Below are 19,313 nucleotides of genomic sequence, written 5' to 3' on the forward strand. Positions count from 1 at the left end.
AAGTAACTACTCCCAAACTGGGCATCATAAAATACATCATGAACTGCAAACAGATTTAGTCAATGAGGGAGAGCCTCATCCCTTTAATTCTCCACGGATGCCATTGGGAGTTTCTCAGGGTAGAACATGAAATGAAAAAGAAGCGCCTGGCCAGGAATGCTGTACATTATCCCCCAATGACCTGCCACAGAGACTATTTTTAAAGAAGCATTTATCTCAGCAAGAGTGACAGCATTTAAGACGTAACCAGGTCCCAGTGCCAGACAATCCTTAGTGGGAAAAGACTGCGAGCATGGCTGTACCTTTACAAAGGCCTGAATGATTGATGGGATGGGAATTGCCCTTGGTTGGTTAGGTTGTTGGTATAAAGGAGCCATAAAGATAATGCAGAAGTTAGAATTTAGGAATCAAATGGAGTTTACCCCAAATCGTTGCAGCCATTCCAATGCTCAAAAATTAAACAGGTTTTAGATTTACAAGATCCATCATAACTAGAAATGCAGACCCTCACTGCCTTGTAAATTTCTTAAGCAGTAATGGCTCACAGAATTGTATTATCCCATTGAAGAATAATGTTATAAGGGATGTGGTAATCCCGGTTTACACAATTCTGTTTTATGAACCTAGCCAGTGTATTTCGTAGCACAAGCAAGTATATTACAGCTATATTACATTGGCTCGCTCATTACTGATGTAGCACTGATGTTAGGTAACTCCTGTAAAACACTGAGAGAAACACTAACACAAAATGGTATATTTATATATTTGGGGGAATCAGGATGTCAAATCAGAGTTGATGTGTCTTCCTTCCCTGCACAGAAAAAAAAAAAATGGCCGGTAAAGAGGTGGGGAACGTGAGAAGCAGAGAAAACCTTTTAACCGTCAAAACTGATCTCAAATCCAGGGTAGAAATGTGTTATAGAATATACTCTTTCCTCCTGTCTACCTTCTTCTACTCCAGAGAATAACCAAAAGATGGCCTGAAGTTATCACGGGACTTGGTGTTTCTCCAAAACAGAAAATACACTCAATGCAGCCATCATTTTCTTTAAATTTTTGAGGTTTCTGGTAGAGAAAGTGTGGCACTTTACAGAATTGAGAGCATCGCAAATCACTTCAAAGAACTAGTTCTTGGTGACTGGTGCTCACCTGGCCTCAGCAAGTTCACCTCTGGTGGCAGGGGTTTACAGTTCACTGTTCCTTCCATGCAGGACAGTTCTGATGGGTGAAACATTGTTCTTTTTCTATGGAGTCAAGACTTCAGTCTATTACTGACCTTTGCCAAACAGTTTGCCCTGGGTTCCTCACCCCACCCCCACCCCTACCCCCATTCATGTTTCAAACTGGATCTCAGGAAAGTGTTCTCTTGGAACACTGAAGGTAAACATATGTGACATCCACTACACTCCCTAAATCCCGTGCCAATGACTGCTTCAAAAACCCTGAACTGAGACATATCAGGTAGATTTTTCATTGGACCTGACCATTATAACAAATACGGATTGTGTTTTACTGCTAAAATTACACTTTGAAGATCTGTGGCTACACTTCCCCATCCCACCCTCAATCCCCCATGTGGTCCACCGTGTTTTATTCTTGCCTACAAAGAGGGTGCCAGAGGTCACGGAAGACTTCCCGTGTTTCTTCTGGGTGAGAAGCAACGTCAAATGCCAGGATGGAAGATGGTGAGCTTGCGTTTCACCAGTGTTCTGTGTAAGAGAGGAAAGTAACTCCTCCTCCCACACGAAGAAAAGCGCCTGGATGAAAGGAACTGTACAACGTGAGTTTGCTAAGTGCGACCTCTCGACAGCAAGTTAAACGGCTCTAAGAAGTTGTGCTTGCACTTCATTCCATCAGCCCCAATTTCCTGGAAACTCAAACACCAAGTCCTCTCAAAATACGGCTAAATGCTGGCAAATATTTGCAGATATCATTTCTGCAAATGAAACCCAAAGACAGTTATGTGCAAAGTTAGTTAACAGAATACCTGTCCCATTAGGTTTCTTTGACGAGATCAAAATAGGAATAAATATTATTCTTAAATTCACCACCTAATCATCATGGAAAACTTAGGACCCTTGGAGGGGGTAAAGTAGATTTCTACAGATATTGCTCAAATATTTGGTTTTCTATATCAGAGTATCTTCAATGTTATTGTGCCAATTTTCAAAGGGAAACTATGATAAGTAATACTTTAAATGCAAAAATATATGTATCCTGTACTTCAGTATTCATATGATGACTCAACTTCCCCGCCAAGTCAATCTGTCAGGTCCTTGAGCTCTGAGGAACTTTATGCAGGACATTGAGTGTTTCTCAAATTCATTTTGAAATGAATGAAAAAAGTCCTTGCACCTCACTTGCGGGAATACCCCTTACTTAGTTTGGAGGACATGATCCCTCCTCCCTCGCCTTGGGCTGGGGACACCATTAGCCAAGCACACAGTTCTGGGACTCTAAGGGAGGACAGCTCAGGACACCCTCAAATCAGTCACCTGAGTTACAAACATACAGACAGCTGAAATGGGTGCTAGACTAGGGGTCACAAATTCAACTTCTCCTCCTGTGCTATCCAGGTGTCCTCTGGACAGTGACGGACAGGAAGTGTAGGTGCAGTTAAGGTTCCTGGACGAGGTTCTTCCAACATTTCCTTTCCCCGTAGGTTGTTCACATCAGGACCTGTTCTCGAGTCTCGGGCAGTCGAAGAGCAATCAGGCCACCCCCAACGAGAGAAGTAGCAGCCAGAAGGATGGGGACCACTTTGGTGATCCCAACAAAAGAAGCAAAGATGGTGTTTCCCAAGATGGCGCCAAATTTGCATAATCCATTGAGGATGCCAAAGGCTGTTGCCCTGTAAAAGAAGAAGAAAGTAAATCATTCTGGGAGGTGCAAACTAGACCTCCTTAGACATGTAGGACTGGGTTCTTTCTTTCCCTTGTTAAAGAAGTATGGTGAAGGTGTGGGAGGGAATTTTTTTTCCTAAATATAAAAGTAACACATTCTTATTTTAGAAATTTGGAAATCTAGAATAATATAAAGATGCAAGAATATATAACTTCACCACTGAAAGTAATCACCATTATTAACATTTTGGAGTATCTCCTTCCCCAACTTGAAAGAATGAAGAAGGATGAAGCAGAAAGTGTAAGTGTTCCCCATTAATAACACTTTGACCCTCTTGTGGCAGAGACTGTTAGTTCTCCCTAAATAGCATTTCTCCAAATGTAAGACTACATTTCCCAGATTCCCTTGTTTCTGAGTCTGGCCATGTGACTAAGTTTAGGCCAATGGGATGTAAGTACTCCCAGCAGCTCCTGAGAAACTCCCTTAAGAGATGTCAAGAGTGGTCCTTTTGCTCTCTTCTTTTATCCTTTTTCCTCCCATCCTGCTTCCTGGAATATAAATGGTCTCATCTTGGATCATGGCTGAGGTCATGAAAGAGGAAAAAGAAGATAAAAAGAGCCTTTACTGCCTATCTTCCTAAGTGTGCAGTTATTTGGGGTCTGTGTCACCCATGGCAGAACCTAATCTTAATTGTTATTAATCACACTTCCCAGTGATAACTACTGTTAACCATCAATCCTTTTCTGACTCTATCTACATACAGAGACAATATTCCCAGCACTAGTCCTCCTCAGATTAAGCAAAATATCTCTATTTCACACCACTAGTTTATGAAGAATATGGCTATATTTTTGTACTTTAAATTCTTTTTACATTTTTTCTATAACTATACTACACTATACCTTTATCCATTTTCACCAGCCCCAATCCCAATCCTTTTGTTTTCTGAATTTTCTTAGATATTTTCACATGTGTGTTTTTCCAAATAAACTTTAGAGTAATCTTTTCAAGTTCCCAGAGTGTGGAAAAGTCTCATGGAGTTTTGAATGGACTCTTTAAAAACTAAAGAATACTTGACATTTTTGTAAGATTAAACCTTCTTAGAATTCAGCAAGAATATCTTGACATATAGTTGAGTCTTCTTTTATATCTCTCAGTAAAGCTTTATGGTTTTCTTCACAGAGGTGTTTCACCTTTCTCATCAAATTGATTCCTATGCATTTTATGATTTCTTCTATTATTAAATGGATTTCAATTTTAATTTTTTGATGTATTTTAAAATCTATAAATTATTAAATTAGTTTTATTATTGACCACCTTACCAAATTATTTTATTGTTTCTGGTAGTCTCTTTGTTTAATTCTCTTAGGTTTTCTGGATTTAAAATCACATACCATTGAAATAATGATAACTTTTCCTCCTCTTATTTTTTGTAAAACTTAGAAGTTCTTTGATTCACAGAAGAGGCTCCAAATTCACTATTCTGTGCTTTTCCATAGCTACCTCTATCCCAATACCTCTGTCATCAATCTTGGGAATATCATTAAGATTTGATGCAGAATTGCATTTACCTGCCTTCCACACCACTTCACATTCCTTTCTGGCCAAAGAGCCACTTACCTGTTGTCCTGAAAATTCCCCCTCCAAGAGGAGAAATAACTGCTAAGCAATGGCCTTGACCCTATGCCTTTAAACCAGGCCTCTTCCCATAGGGCATGCACAAAATAAAAGGAAACCCTGGGCATCCCTGCCCCATTCTCCACGAATACCCTAGACCTTCATGCCTCATACCCACCTTTATTTCTGCCCCACCCTTTGTTTGTCTAGTTCTGCACCTTTTCATTTCATTTCCCATTGGCAGGCCTGTTCTCACCTCCCTTTGTATTGCACGATACATATGGTTTAGCCCTAGTTCTTATCTCCTGGACAAGGTTTGCCCTTATCCTTTGCATCTTGCCATCCACCCCACCCTATCCAGCCTTAGCCTTCCCACTCCCGGCCTATGCCAGCCCCCAGACAGGAGAAACTCAACAACCTGAAAGACATTTGGTCCATGGAACACCAAGAAGACCAGGATGTGGCCATCATCAAAAAATCTACAAACAATAAATGCTGGAGTGGGTGTGGGGAAAAGGGAACCCTCTTGCACTGTTGCTGGGAATGTAAATTGATACAGCCACTATGGAGAACAGTATGGAGGTTCCTTTAAAAACTAAAAATAGAACTACCATGTGACCCAGCAATCCCACTACTGGGCATATACCCTGAGAAAACCATAATTTAAAAAGAGTCATGTACCACAATGTTCATTGCAGCTCTATTTACCTTAGCCAGGACATGGAAGCAACCTAAGTGCCTATCGACAGATGAATGGATAAATAAGATGTGGCACGTATATACAATGGAATATTACTCAGCCATAAAAAGAAATGAAATTGAGTTATTTGTAGTGAGGTGGATGGACCTAGAGTCTGTCATACAGAGTGAAGTAAGTCAGAAAGAGAAAAACAAATACTGTATGCTAACACATATATATGGAATCTAAAAAAAAAATGGTTCTGATGCACCTAGGGGCAGGACAGGAGTAAAGACACAGATGTAGAGAATGGACTTGAGGACACGGGGAGGGGGAATGGTAAGCTGGGACGAAGTGAGAGAGTGACATGGACATATGTACACTACAAAATGTAAAGTAGCTAGTGGGAAGCAGCCGCATAGCACAGGGAGATCAGCTCTGTGCTTTGCGACCACCTAGAGGGGTGGGATAAGGAGAATGGGAGGGGGACGCAAGAGGGAGGGGATATGGGGATATACCTATGCATATAGCTGATTCACTTTGTTATACAGCAGAAACTAACACAACATTGTAAAGCAATTATACTCCAATAAAGATGTTAAAAAAAAAAAAAAAAAAAAAAACACCCTAAATGCAATGTGGTATATTGGGTTGGATCTTGAAACAGAAAAAAAAAAGGACATTAGTGGAAGAACTGGTGAAAACCAAATAAACTCAGAGTCTAATAATGTACCAATGTTAATCTCTTAGTTTTGACAAATGTACCATAGTTATGTAAGATGTTAATATTAGGGGAAGCTAGGTGAAGTGTATGCAGAAACGTTCTGTACTATCTTTGGAACCTTTCTGTAAACTTAAAATTATTCCAAAATAAAATGTTTACTTAAGAAAATGGAAAAAAAAAAAAGAAGAAGAAGACCAAGATGGCCGTGGTGGAGGATCTTGGGGCAGGTAGACTTCTGGCCAAAGAAGTCCAAGAAAGTCCCAGAGGGAAGCCCAGAGAGGAACTGACCTCTGGTTGGTGGGATACAGCTCCACCGTGATCACATCCAGAGCATTCCAGGCAGCAATGCTTGTCCCACAGAACAGGCACTGCCAGCCAATCATCGCCGACTCACTGTTGCCAAAAAATAGGAAGAAGCAGCAGACAGCCGAGATGAGCATGGAGCCACCTGCAGAGGGAGATCAGGGCAGAAAGAAACATGAAGCCCGTGGCAGACAACACCTGAAAAACCAGATTCATCTCTACACAAAGAGAGATGTGGACCCCGTACATGGCACCCCAGCCATGGGATTGGAGACTTCTATGTGGGTGACATCACCAGAATTAGCCTCCAGGAAGGATTTCGAAAACCTCACCGTGTGGTGCTGTCCAGCCCAGAATAACTGAGAACAAGGCAGAGGGTGTGAGTATTAGTAGAGAATTTATTATGCTCCAGACATTGTTCTAAGGTGCCTGAGATACATCAGTATCAAAAGACTCTACTCTCATGGAGCTCACGTTCCACTGAGAACACAGCTGCAAACGGGCAACAGAAGAACACCTGATCAAGGGCCATGCTGCTTATTTTCATGTGTGCCCATCTCCACCCCAGATATCTGAGCTGCCCTTCTCAGCTCTGCTCTGTGCCCCGGGAAGCTAACCCCCATGGACTGCATACCTAGGGGTTCCTTGTCAGTTGTGAGGAGAAAGGGCTTGGAATACTTCTTCCTAATTCCCATCCTGCTTTATAAGCCCTTTATTGGCAAATGCTGCTTCCCCCCGCAGGACGACAGTTCCTCCCGGACACCTCCTGCTCCTTGGTTCCAGCTCTCCCTGGGCTCGGTTACTGCTGTTTTCTCCCTTTGTCCCTGCAGCCCTGGAGGTAGAGCCTGCTGCCCACTTTTGCTATTATCTGGGTGTCTCATCTGCCTCATTTGTTCCCATAACCCTGCCCACACCTCTAAAACCTGCCCCATCATACAGTCTCTTCCCTAGAACTCTCTGGGGTAAATTCCTTTTCCCACCAGGACCCTGGGTGATACAGCTAATGATAAGAGATCGCATTGAAAGAAGGTTATGTCAAATCCTACTGAAATCCAATACGTCCAGCCCAGAAGAGCTTGGGAAGCCTGGAGTGAGTGCAAGGCACAGATCAAGAGTATGTCTGGAAATGCGGTGGGACTAGTTAGCGGAAAGGAAGGAAGAAAGCAGGTCCCAAACAACCAGCTAGGAAACAGGGCAAGAGTCCCACCCAGGCATCAGAACCCTGGAGGAGGGAGGTCTTCAGGTTGCCAAGAAACCAGAAGGCTGGTCTGGCCTCACCCACAAATGCCTCCGTGGGGGGCCTCTACCTGGAATCTCACCCTCAGACCTGGAGCTGCCGAGACTGGTGCCAAACCCTGCTGAAGACCTGGGGAATGGTAACTGTCTGCTTTATTTCTATTGATTCTGAGAAGGGCTAGGGCTGTGACTGGGTAGCCTGGTAACCTCTTTCCAACAGCAAGGAGAGAACTAGAATGGGAGGAGACTGGCATCTACTGGACCACAGGTGCCCCAAGAACTGTATCATCGACATGCACGCATCCCTCAAAGTGGCCAGCCATGGGGCTTGGCGTACAATGTTTGTTGAATACAAAATATTATCATCAAATAAATTCAGTGATAGGGAACTGACCCCTCAACTATGTTAGGTCTTCCCACTCTAGGTCCCTCTGGTGCCCAGTTCTTCCACTCTCATCATTAGTTCTTATTCCCCTTGTGATGGAGAAGCCTGAGGTCAAATCCCAGCTCCCCCTGTGTGACCTTGAGTGAGTCACTTAACCTCCCTGGGCTGTCTCACTTTCCCCATCACAGGGTTATGGTGAAGGTTAAATATGCTAATATTTACAAAATGCTTGGAAAAACACCTGACCTATAATAAGCACTTCCCAAGTGTTAGTTAAATGAAATTTCTAGTTTACATCTGTCTCTCCCAATAGATCATTTTTTCCTTCAGCACAAGGATGCTGTCTGTCTCAATTATTGCTGTATTCCCATTGCCAACCATACAGCCCGGCAGAGAATTGTGCTGCATAAATTAATGTTTATTGAATGAATAAATGAAGAGTGACCGGCTCATCAGGAAAACTTTCTTCTCTGCTGTTAACAAGGCACAACTTCTGCCCAGGAAAGGGCACAGCAGCAGAGAAAGCAGGATAAACGATTCTCCAGCAGACGCGATAGGGGATTTGTCTAAGGGTCATGGGAGAGGCAGTTTCAAAACAGGTCACCCACATCCCATCGTGACATTTATTGAGCACCTAGTATTTACTGGGCCCTGAGAATATCGCAGTTGATGCACTGTGTGCCAGACCTTTTACTAAAGATGCAAAGGGGGCACTGTCCGAGCTTTTAACAATCTGGCTCAGAAACAAAATACAGGCATTAATAAAAAAAGCAAGATATACAGAATAATAAATATTAGTTCCAGATATCCAGTTTGGGGGGGATGGCTCTATTTAGCATTAGAGAAATCAGTTTGTATCTGGGATACATTCATGATGACAAGAAGGGCTTCAATGGCGAAGAAGAGGCAGCCCACTCTCTCCCTGCCCTGCCTGCTCCCTGTGCGCAGCCCTCCTTCTGTCCCTGGCCGAGGGGGCCGTCCATTCTTCTTCACAGATGCACCCACCCTACCCTTCATCGACCCTCATCTCCCAAGAACTTCCTCAGCTACTGCAGGACCTGACCACAGAACTGACTGTTCAACCCTGGGACTTAAAAGACCAGAGACAGAAATTTACTTTCTGGTATGAAGACTGCTCTTTTCTCCTCCAAAATTGTTGTGGGTTTTTCCCCATAAAAATAGGCTTGTCACAGCTGCTCCAAGTGATTTAGTAAAAATGTTTGGGTTCGGTCACCTGCTTTTCTTCTCTACGTTGATTAGACAGGTTGGAGAGACTGCTCCCAACACACTATTTGTCTAGCTCATTACATATTAATATTTCCAAAGTAAACAAAAAAAAAAGGCCAGTGACAGAATGGCAGAAGTGTCACACATCTACTCTCATGCTCTTTGTCTCACTGGAGCAAACGGAGGTATTATTTTAACCATCGTGCTTCCAACTCATCTAGGAAAGAGGTCATCTTCGCTGGCTCAGGTCAGTCCCACAGCGTTACTAAGTGGCAACTCAGTGGCAGGCACCGTGCCGGGCACGAGCGTCACAGAAGTTAACAAGCCACCGTCTTCCGTCATCAGGTTTCAGGTCTCACCAGGGCATTGCCGCTAACAGGGGACACAGCTCAATCTGCCATGCCTGAGAGGTGACCGTCCTCACCACAAGATTAAAAAGCAGAAATCACAGGCATGTCTTGGGCTCACCATTCTAAATATTCATGCTACTACTTATTGACAAAATGATTATGTGATTTATCTTGTTTCCTTTGAGCTTTGCTGCTAGGATCTTGGAATTAATTTTTACTGATCAGCTATATCCCTGGGGCAGAACTCATGGCATGTTTATTAGCATACTGTCTGCTTCCCCTTTCTTGGCCTTGACTCATATTCTAATGGGTGTACATTTTCCCTGGCCCTGGGTGTATATATTTTGTTTCTTGTTCACTATGCCTGGCATGCGTTTCAGTAACAAACTGCTGAATGAAGCAAGGCAGACATGAGAACCTGCAATGCACCAAGCGCTATGAGATGCTTTGGGTACATTATGCTCAATCTTCACAAACCCCTACCAGCTCATTATAGGTCTCCTTATCTATAAGATAAGTCCCAGAGACGTAAGGGAACGTGTCCAAAGTCAAACAGCCTTTAGGTGATAGGATTCCAACGTGAGCCTATCCAACTCCAAAGCCCAAAATGTTATCACTATTAAATAACAATAAGTAATAGGATTTATCTTAAATCATCAAATGAAACCAATGCTCATTTAAGAGCATTTTACAGAGTGGGTACAGTGGATGTATTTAATATCCTATTGAAATGCTAATAAAATAAGTAACTGTCACAGAATTGCTGAGTCAGGAAATGAAGATGTGTCCCTGGCATGGACCAGACCTCCACGGGGCCCTGGGGTTTTGCAGATGTGCCTCCTCGGTTCTACACCAGCAGATTCCATCTTACCTGTGTGGCTTCCTGTGTGAGATTTCTTTAAGAAAAATTCCACTGCTTTCATACACTTTAAGCCACTGCCTTCATACACTTTAAGCCACTGCCTTAGCCCCCTAGAGCACGAATGCGGCGTCCCTAACAACTCACCGATCATCTTGAGCCTTCCGACTCTATCCATGAGAAGGGCAGATATGATGTTCCCCGGCAAGACAGACAGACTGCCAAGGAAGCTGACGAGGTAAATCAAGAAGTCGTTGTCTTGCTCTAAGTCCATGTGGCAGCCCTCCTTCTGCTCCAGAAAGGTGACGTTGATAAAATGACAGTTGATGAACTTATGCTGGTAGAGGTCTGCAGAGAGAAGGAAACGTTTGGTTCACATGAAATGGAGGGAGGCTGGGGAGATTTGGGGCAGAAGCAGGGATAAAGTTATGTCCCTTCCTTGGGCAGGTGGCACCGCCCCCTGGCCAGCAGACAGTCTCAAAATCCAGGTGACGCATGGCCAGGTATGGATGAAGTGGGAAACCTTTTAAAATGTAACGACCTGTTCAAGTTCCTATAAGCAAGGGGAAATGAACATTCACTGAGGGACATGTTTCAGTACAGCATCTTTCAAGCCAGATAATAGTTCTGTTTGTATCAACAAGATGACATTGAGGGCCACCGTACCTGGGCTACTCCTCTGAGGCTACCCAGTGTATACGAGGGAAATGACCAGAGAATTGGGTCCAGATTGAGCCAATCACTCCAAAGCCCATGCAGAAACCCGAACATGCTTCAGAATAAAAACCATTTGTTCCTTGGTTGTGGAGGAGGGAAAGAGATGACTAAGTAGAGTACAGTGGATTTTTAGAGAAATGCAAATCAAAACTACAATGAGGTATCACCTCACACCAGTCAGAATGGCCATCATCAAAAAATCTACAAACAATAAATGCTGGAGAGGGTGTGGAGAAAAGGGAACCCTTTTGCACTGTTGGTGGGAATGTAAATTGATACAGCCACTATGGAGAACAGTATGGAGGTTCCTTAAAAAACTAAAAATAGAATTACCATATGATCCAGCAATCCCACTACTGGGCATATACCCAGAGAAAACCATAATTCAAAAAGAGTCATGTACCACAATGTTCATTGCAGCTCTGTTTACAATAGCCAGGACATGGAAGCAACCTAAGTGTCCATCGACAGATGAATGGATAAAGAAGATGTGGCACATATATACAATGGAATATTACTCAGTCATAAAAAGGAACGAAATTGGGTCATTTGTAGAGATGTGGATGGACCTAGAGTCTGTCATACAGAGTGAAGTAAGCCATAAAGAGAAAAACAAATATCATATGTTAACGCATATATGTGGAATCTAAAAATTGGTGCAGATGAACTTATTTGTAGGGCAGGAATAGAGACGTAGATGTAGAGGACAGACATGTGGACACAGGGGGGAAGGGGAGGGTGGGACGAATTGGGAGATCGGGTTTGACATAAATACACTACCATGTGTAAAATGGATAGCTAGTGGGAACCTGCTGTATGGCACAGGGAGCTCAGCTCAGTGCTCTGTGATGACCTAGATGGGGGGAAAGGTGGGGAGGGAGGTCCAAGAGGGAGGGGATATAGGTATGCATATAGCTGATTCACTTCATTGTACAGTAGAAACTAACACAACATTGTAAAGCAATTTTACTCAAATAAAATAAAAAGTGTATGCAAGCAAAGAGGCATCAATGAAACTTGAAAGAAGAAAATAAAAGATATGCCAAAGAGTAAATGTATAGAACTCACTAATATTTTTTTAAGTTCAGGCTAAACATAAATTAGGAAGATAAATCCCATAATTGACTATTTAAAGACCAAGGGATATTTAGAGACCAGATATTGAATCTTTTGAGGCTGACATCATGCAGGAAAAAGATGTTCTTGCATAAACTGTGCCTTGGTGCCAATGCCAGGGAGAAAGCATTGATCTGGTTATAATGCAAGTATCTCAGTGGAAAGCTCACAGACTTCAGAGCTAAGCAAATTAAGAGATGAATCAAAGTTCCTCCAACTTCCTAGCTGTGGCCTTGGACAAGTTGCTTAAGCCCCTGTTTCCTTAGTTGTAAGATGGGGATGATAGTGCATTTCTTGCTTGAGGCAATATTGGTGAAGTCCCTGGTAAAACTCAATTAGTTTCCTTGTAACCCAACTCCGCTTGGTATTAATTTATAATAAGAGCAGTAAAAATAATAAGGAGTGAGAGAGTGGTGGAATTTTGTGATTTTTTTTTTAATCATGGAAATCTGAAATGGTGTAATTTTAAAATATTCTTATCATCTCACTTCACGCACAAAGCTTGAAAAGATGCAGTTTTCCCTTTTCATTTATTATTGTGAGAACATATGTCTTGAATTTGGTTTCAAATTATGCCAGGTCTTCAAGAATGCACTCCAGGTATAAAATGCAGCCCTCCTGGAATGCTGTTTTTTCCTTTTTTTTTTTTTTTAATCTGGGTCATACTTTGTTCCTACCAAAGATCCTTAGCATATAGCATCGGTCTCGTTGAGATCAGAACACTTGTCCAGTACTTTTGTTTCCATTTTACATGTGATCAAACTGAGACACAGATAAACTAAATGCCTTGGTAAAGGCTGTGCAACTTCTTTGTTGCACAAAGAAGCCCCAACGTGGGGCTGGAACCCATTCCTCCACATGAAGACTCAGCATGCATATCTGTGAATAATTTACTACTCCTAAAGCTTATGACTGTGCAGTTTGATTCTAGACAACAAGCCCACCCTGTTCGTGCCCTTACCTGTGTTATAAAAGATGGTCGATTCAATGGTGCAGTTTTTGAAATAGGTATCAGTTGATGTAACGTCTTCAAAATAGCACTCGTCAAATAAACTGTCCTCAAAGAGTACATGTTTAAAGTACATCTTTGTGAACCTGTGGGAAAAAATTAGCCCCTGAATGATTCATCCAGCAAAAAAAAAAAAAAAAAAAAAAGGAGACTTGAGACTCAGATGGAAAACACAGAAAGGCAGAAAAAAGGAGAACTGCAAACCCAAAGGTGCTGGAACGTTATTTTCAACCCAGACTAGTTCCCCATTTCTTCACTGTGTGTTTATAAATGGGGAGGGGCCTCAGGATGGTGGAAGCTGATGTCTAGTACAGGTACACAGCCTGTGGTTCCCACATGCAGGTTCATGGACCTCCTACATCAGAATCACAGAAATGTGAAATAGTGTGAAATGAAAATGTTAATAACATCTCACTTTAGGAGTTTTAAAAACATGAATATACCTCAGATGGTCTTAGAAGGTTTAAAGGCAGTAGATGTGTGAGGGCCTCAGAATGTTTGTTTTTAAAATTGAACCAAAAAAAGTGGGGAAATGGGCACTTTCATCCACATTGTTGGTAGAACATAATTGGTGCAGCCTCTTTGGAGAGCAGTTTTGCAAAATTTAAAATGTACAATCCCTTTGACCTAGGAATACCACCTCTAAAAATTCATCGTACACATACTTGCTCATGCATTCAAAGAGACACATTCACTGATCTTCATTGCAACATTGCTGATAACAGCAATGGATTACTAGATAGATAGATAACAGATAGATAGATGATAGATGATAGATAGATAGATAGATGATAGATAGATAGATACCATACAATGGAATACCACATAGCCATTATAATTTTTAGGTAGATCTATGTGTCTTAATATGGAACCATCTTCAAGATATATTGTTAACTGAAAAAATTAAATACAATATGGTGTTTATTGCATGTGACCATTCAAGTAAGAAAGGATATGGCACATATGCCTGTAAATGCATAGCATATACCTGGAGAGTGATGCAAGACACTGGCAGATGTGGTTGGCCCTGAGGAGGCACAATGGGGGTTGGGCATGAGACAAACGTAATTTTTTCTTTATATCAAGTGTACATAATACTTTTTTACTTAAAAATAAAAGTCAATAAGAGGTAAAACCCCTAGATGATTATGAGGTGCAGCCACATTTAGGAGCTGCTGCAAGACTCCAACTCCTACATAAACTTAAAAGAAAAGAACAATATTACATTTTAAAACATATACTGACATATATTAACATCATCCTCTATTGGTTATATTTACCAAGCTTGGTTAAACTTTTAAGCAAGAAACCTTTGGCTATGTCTTCATTTATGAAGAATTACAACCCGTTCATTCATCTGTCTATTCATTTATTTAGATATTCAGTCTTCAGCAAATACTTACATAGCTTTAGGTGTTATGAGTACAGAGAGGAAAAAGACATGGTCCCTGCCCTCAAATCTAATGGGAAAAAAAAAAGCAAACAGACGACTACAATTCAGTGGGAATCACAGTGACAAAGGTAGCACAGGGTGCTGAGGGTCATTGTTCCTCTTTACAGCCAACAGATCATTCAGTCCATGACCACATGCAATGGGCAGTGCCCCTTACCCTTTATGCTCTATTGTGTTCTGCTGAGAACCCTAACCTAGAGCCACCTCTCATTAGCTTCTGCAAAAAGACCTCCCACCCAATAAGAAAGCCTGGGCCAGTGCATCTCAAAGAGAAGTCCCCAGACCCCTTGCATCAGAATAAAATGGGACGTTATTGTGAAAGATACAGTTTTCTACATTCCATCCTGAACCTCTTGAACTATGCTCACCAGAGTAAGATGCCAGATTATTATACTTTAGAAAATGTAAGAGTCACTGATCTAGGAAGCCAAATTGTTTTCAACAATTTTTCTTAGGGTTAAATTTGCTGCAGACTTTTAAACAGCAGCCTCCAGAAGTTATCACTGGACTCTTCATACTTCCATGGAAAAACTAATCAGTAAGCCTTTGTTACAGGAAGATGGCTCTGATGCCAAAATTAATGTAATTTGTATGCTGAATGTATTTATTCAGGAAAGCTATTCCTGGAGACTGTCTCAGGTCTTTGCCCTTCTTAATATATCCTTCTCTTTAATACAGTAATAGGCTGGTGATGTGGCCTTCGGTGGTATTTTAATGTTCTACCAAAAGTGGGTGAGAAAGCAGAGCCATAAATCATAATAGGTCTGACACAGACAGACCTTAAAATATATCTCCGAGTAAGTTATAAAAAGCCAAAATTATAAAAGAAGAGATAAAAGGAGAAAGGGCCAAGGCATATTTTATGAGTCTTTTATATAAATCATCTCCTCCAATCTCTAATTTATATACTAATCTGGTCCAAGATTCTTCATTCAGGAGATTTCAAAGGCTGAAAGAAAAGTTAACAAAAGTATCTTGTGGAACTTTTCCTTTAAGGAAGCAGAAGCTATTGGTGAAAGAAATAAGAGTGGACTTAGGACATGGTCATCTTATATCTCCAAACGGTTGAAATATTATTTCATGGAGAAGCAGATTTATAGGATGGGAAATACTGGTGCTAATGTCAACCAAACAGACTCTCTAAGGACATATGTTCTTGTGCCTCAGAATATAAGATTGATACCAAAGTTGAACAAGACCAGTATAAGGGAAATATACACCAATCTAATGTAGATGCAAAAATCCTAAATAGAACATTAGTAGTTCTATGGGTTTTAGCAAACGTATGATGAGATGTATCCATCGTTATGGTCTCATGCAGACTATTTTCACTGCCTTAAAAATCCTCTATGCTCTGCTTATTTATCCATCCCTCTCCCCTAACCTCTGACAGCCACTGATCTTCATAGTTTTGCATTTTCCAGAATGTCATATAGTTGAAATTATACAGATGTAGCCTTTTTAGAGGGGCTTTTTTCACTTAGGAATGTGCTTTCACTTAGGTTCCTCAATGTCTTTTTATGACTTGATAACTTACTTCTTTGGCACTGAATAATACTCCATGGTCAGTATGTACCACAGTTTATTTATCCATTCACCTACTCAAGGACATCTTGGATCACCACTGGATAATATGGTAGTTCTGGCAGAGGGTATATGGGAAATCTCTGTGTCTTCCTCTCAATTTTGCTGTGAGCCTAAACTGTTCTAAAAATAGTCTTAACAACATAATAAGTTGAAACCCAATTTGAAATATTTGTACAAGTTTTTTGTAAAAAATAAAAAATAAAGGACATGTGTGTTGCCTCCAAGTTTTGGCAATTATGAATAAAACTGCCATAAACATCTAAACAAGCAAACAAAAATATTAGTAAATCAAATTTGTCAATGTATTGATTGCCATTTTAAAAAATTCACACTGAATGATTAAGATATATCCAAGGAATCAAGTATGGTTGAATACTGAAAAAAAATATTATTTTAATATATCATATTAATAGGTCCAAGGAGAAAACAATACGATTATCATAATAGATGCAGAAAAACGTTTGACAGATTCAATACACTTTCATGATAAAAACTCTCAGCATACTTAAAACAAAAAAGAATTTCCTTAACTTTATAAAGGAGGCCAATCAAAAACATACAGCAAATGTCATACTTAAAAGGAAGACACCAAAAATGCCCCCACTGAAGTCAGGATACCCATTAGCAAGGCTTCTATCCATCACCAAACCGGACGTCATAATCAGCACCATATTGTACATCAGCTACACCTCAATTAAAAATATTTAAAACAAAAGAAGTAAATAGCCTAAAAATAACAAAACTAGTTGAAACATTTATAGTATGAGAATTATACATTCACATCTATAACCTAGTATGATATTTACCTAAAATTTAAAGCACACAAAAGAATGCTGTGCAATGTTTACAGATACATAAATATATTGGAAAAGTATAAAAACACACATGAATGTAAAACACCAAATTTATGACCGTGGTGATCATCACTCCTCAGGAGGAAGAAGAATAGCATCAAGAAGGGCAACGGAGTGAGTGATGTTTAATCTATATTAAAATCTGAAGTCAATGTGGCATAGTTTATGATTTTACAAATCTAGGTGCTCTGAATAGGGTTGTTGGTGTTATTCTCTATTCTCCACCTATTTGATATATTTCATGATGGAATAAAAAGGAAAAGAAAGGAGACAAAACAATTGTTATGGGCAGGTGATAGGCTGGTATAACAATAACAAGGGGAAACTGTTAGAACTAATAAAAGAGCTCGATTAGAGACAAAACAAACATCCCCAAATCAACAGGATTTCTATTGATCTGCAATAACCTGGGTAAATGTCTGATGGAGGAACAGCAATCCCATTTTCAGTAGCCAATTAGTTGTGAAATATTCAGGAAGAAGCTCTATAAGAACTATGCAGGACCTAGACTAAATTACAAAATTTTGCTGAGATATTTTATTAACTCTGAAGGCTGATGGACATTACACATCAATATTATGACTTTCAGATGTGGAATCAGAGGCTTAAACAGGTCGGTCAGAGGTGGCTCAGCTATTTACTAACCCATCAAGGCTTGGAACCCAAGTCACTCAAGCCTTGGCTACTTCCTCAGACCTGAAGCCAGAAGGTACATTTAACACATTTCCCCACCCTTGCCAGCTTCGCAGAGATTTACTGTCCTGAAACACACCCACTGCAGATGAAGAAAATTCCTACTGATGCCCCACTAAAAAATGCTTTTAACAGTGTGGGTAGCATTTGTGATGTGTGAAATCAACCTTCTCTCTTCTAGATAGGCATTTGCTTTCTTTCTCTCTGCTCTCCCTGCTAAAAGTAATCTTCCCCCATGTGTGATAGTCAATAAAGTAAATAATTTTATGTAAATTTTTAATCAGCAAAGTGTGGATAAAGTCAAAGGGGGAATACTGGTACGAATGGGGACAATGCCCCATCCAAGCTAAAGAACTTGAAGAATTTAACTCTCCAAAGAGGCTCAAGGTTTCCAAAGGTGGCATGTTTTCTAGTTTATGACCAGCAGATGGCAGCATAACTCAAGAAAAGAAACCAGGTTCAATTCCTTAGATTGGTTTCAAAGGTTCCTAATCTTTTTCCAAGGAGAAAAACACGGTTTTTATTCAAACAAATTGCTGGGGTAAAAATTATGAGCTTCAAGTGACAGTGGTATCCCCTGGTTAAAAAACTGAATGACATATATATGACAAGTTAAAATGAACTCACTGCAACTTCTGAAGGAATTTATACTTTAATAATCACACAAAAACATTTGTATGCATTTGAAACACAGAAACGTGGTAGAACATCTGTGTGTGCAGAATATTTACATCCACTCCCAGACAATCATTGGCCTGCTTATGCATTCGCAGACCCTTAACAATAACTCTATTGTTCCCTGGGGTCCTGGTTCCACAGATGAGACCACCGCCTTCCTCAAGCCTTAAGCTTTGGGAGGCTCGGATCTTTTAAAAGGACGGAGTGGAGCAGAAGTTCCCATTTTCTGGGTAGCTAAGTCTTAGAACTGCAAAACCTACTTTTAAAAATCATAACAGCTCTGGCATTGCAATTAACTTTTTAATCCAGAAAACACCATGTAAAACAGGGCCTTTGTGGGAATGGAGAGATTCCCAGTGAGACGATATTTGTAGTTGTCAAGGGTATGGGATTGGAGTCCAAATGCATGAATTGGTGAGAGATATTTCTAATCTATTTACGTTAGCTGTGTGATTTGGGCAAGCAACTCAACCTCTCTAAGCTTGTTTCCCGACCTATAAAGGAGAAAGCACATTTCTTGCCTCCTGGAGTTTCTGTGAGGATTAAACGAGATAATCTCTGAAAGGCACTTAAGGAAGCACCTGGCACACAGAAGTGTCATTACCATTGTTATTATTGCTAACACCACAATAGAGTATCACTGAACATTGGCAACTTCATAGATGAGGTCTCTTTTAGTGAATTCGTCTCTGCAGGGAATAACATCATATCATGGGTGACATCTAGCCATCCATAATGTCCCTTAGTTTTCAACATTTCCAAAGCATTCTAATAAAGAAGGGCAACATTTCTTCCTTGGCAATGCCAACACAAGATCTCTGGGCTTATATTGAAGAGCCCTGATGGTGAGAAATCCTGGGGAGAATTGCCATCCACCAACCACTAGCCTTCGAGCTGCCATCCCTGGAGTGGCTACTCTCAGCAGATTCCAGGAACCGAAGTGTCCCCACCGAGAGCAGGTGCATACATGGGCACGTGACGG

General features: G+C 40.8%; 1 protein-coding gene across 3 annotated transcripts in view; it reads right to left on the bottom strand.

Annotated features, from left to right (window-relative positions):
• Positions 1–2,667: 2,667 nt before the first annotated feature.
• SV2B (synaptic vesicle glycoprotein 2B) overlaps positions 2,668–19,313 on the bottom strand; it is a 75,337-nt gene continuing 58,691 nt past the window's right edge. For 2 of the 3 annotated variants that reach the window (XM_068537565.1, XM_068537575.1), the window contains 4 exons: positions 13,019–13,152; positions 10,372–10,572; positions 6,153–6,312; positions 2,668–2,851 (listed from right to left, as the gene is read on the bottom strand). In XM_068537565.1, coding sequence (XP_068393666.1) covers positions 2,668–2,851; positions 6,153–6,312; positions 10,372–10,572; positions 13,019–13,152 — 679 coding nt within the window. The remainder of the gene's footprint in view (positions 2,852–6,152; positions 6,313–10,371; positions 10,573–13,018; positions 13,153–19,313) is intronic. The other variant, XM_068537571.1, reaches the window with a different exon arrangement.

The sequence above is a fragment of the Eschrichtius robustus genome, chromosome 1 (assembly GCF_028021215.1).
Source record: "Eschrichtius robustus isolate mEscRob2 chromosome 1, mEscRob2.pri, whole genome shotgun sequence".
In the NCBI taxonomy this organism is placed as follows: Eukaryota; Metazoa; Chordata; class Mammalia; order Artiodactyla; family Eschrichtiidae; genus Eschrichtius; species Eschrichtius robustus.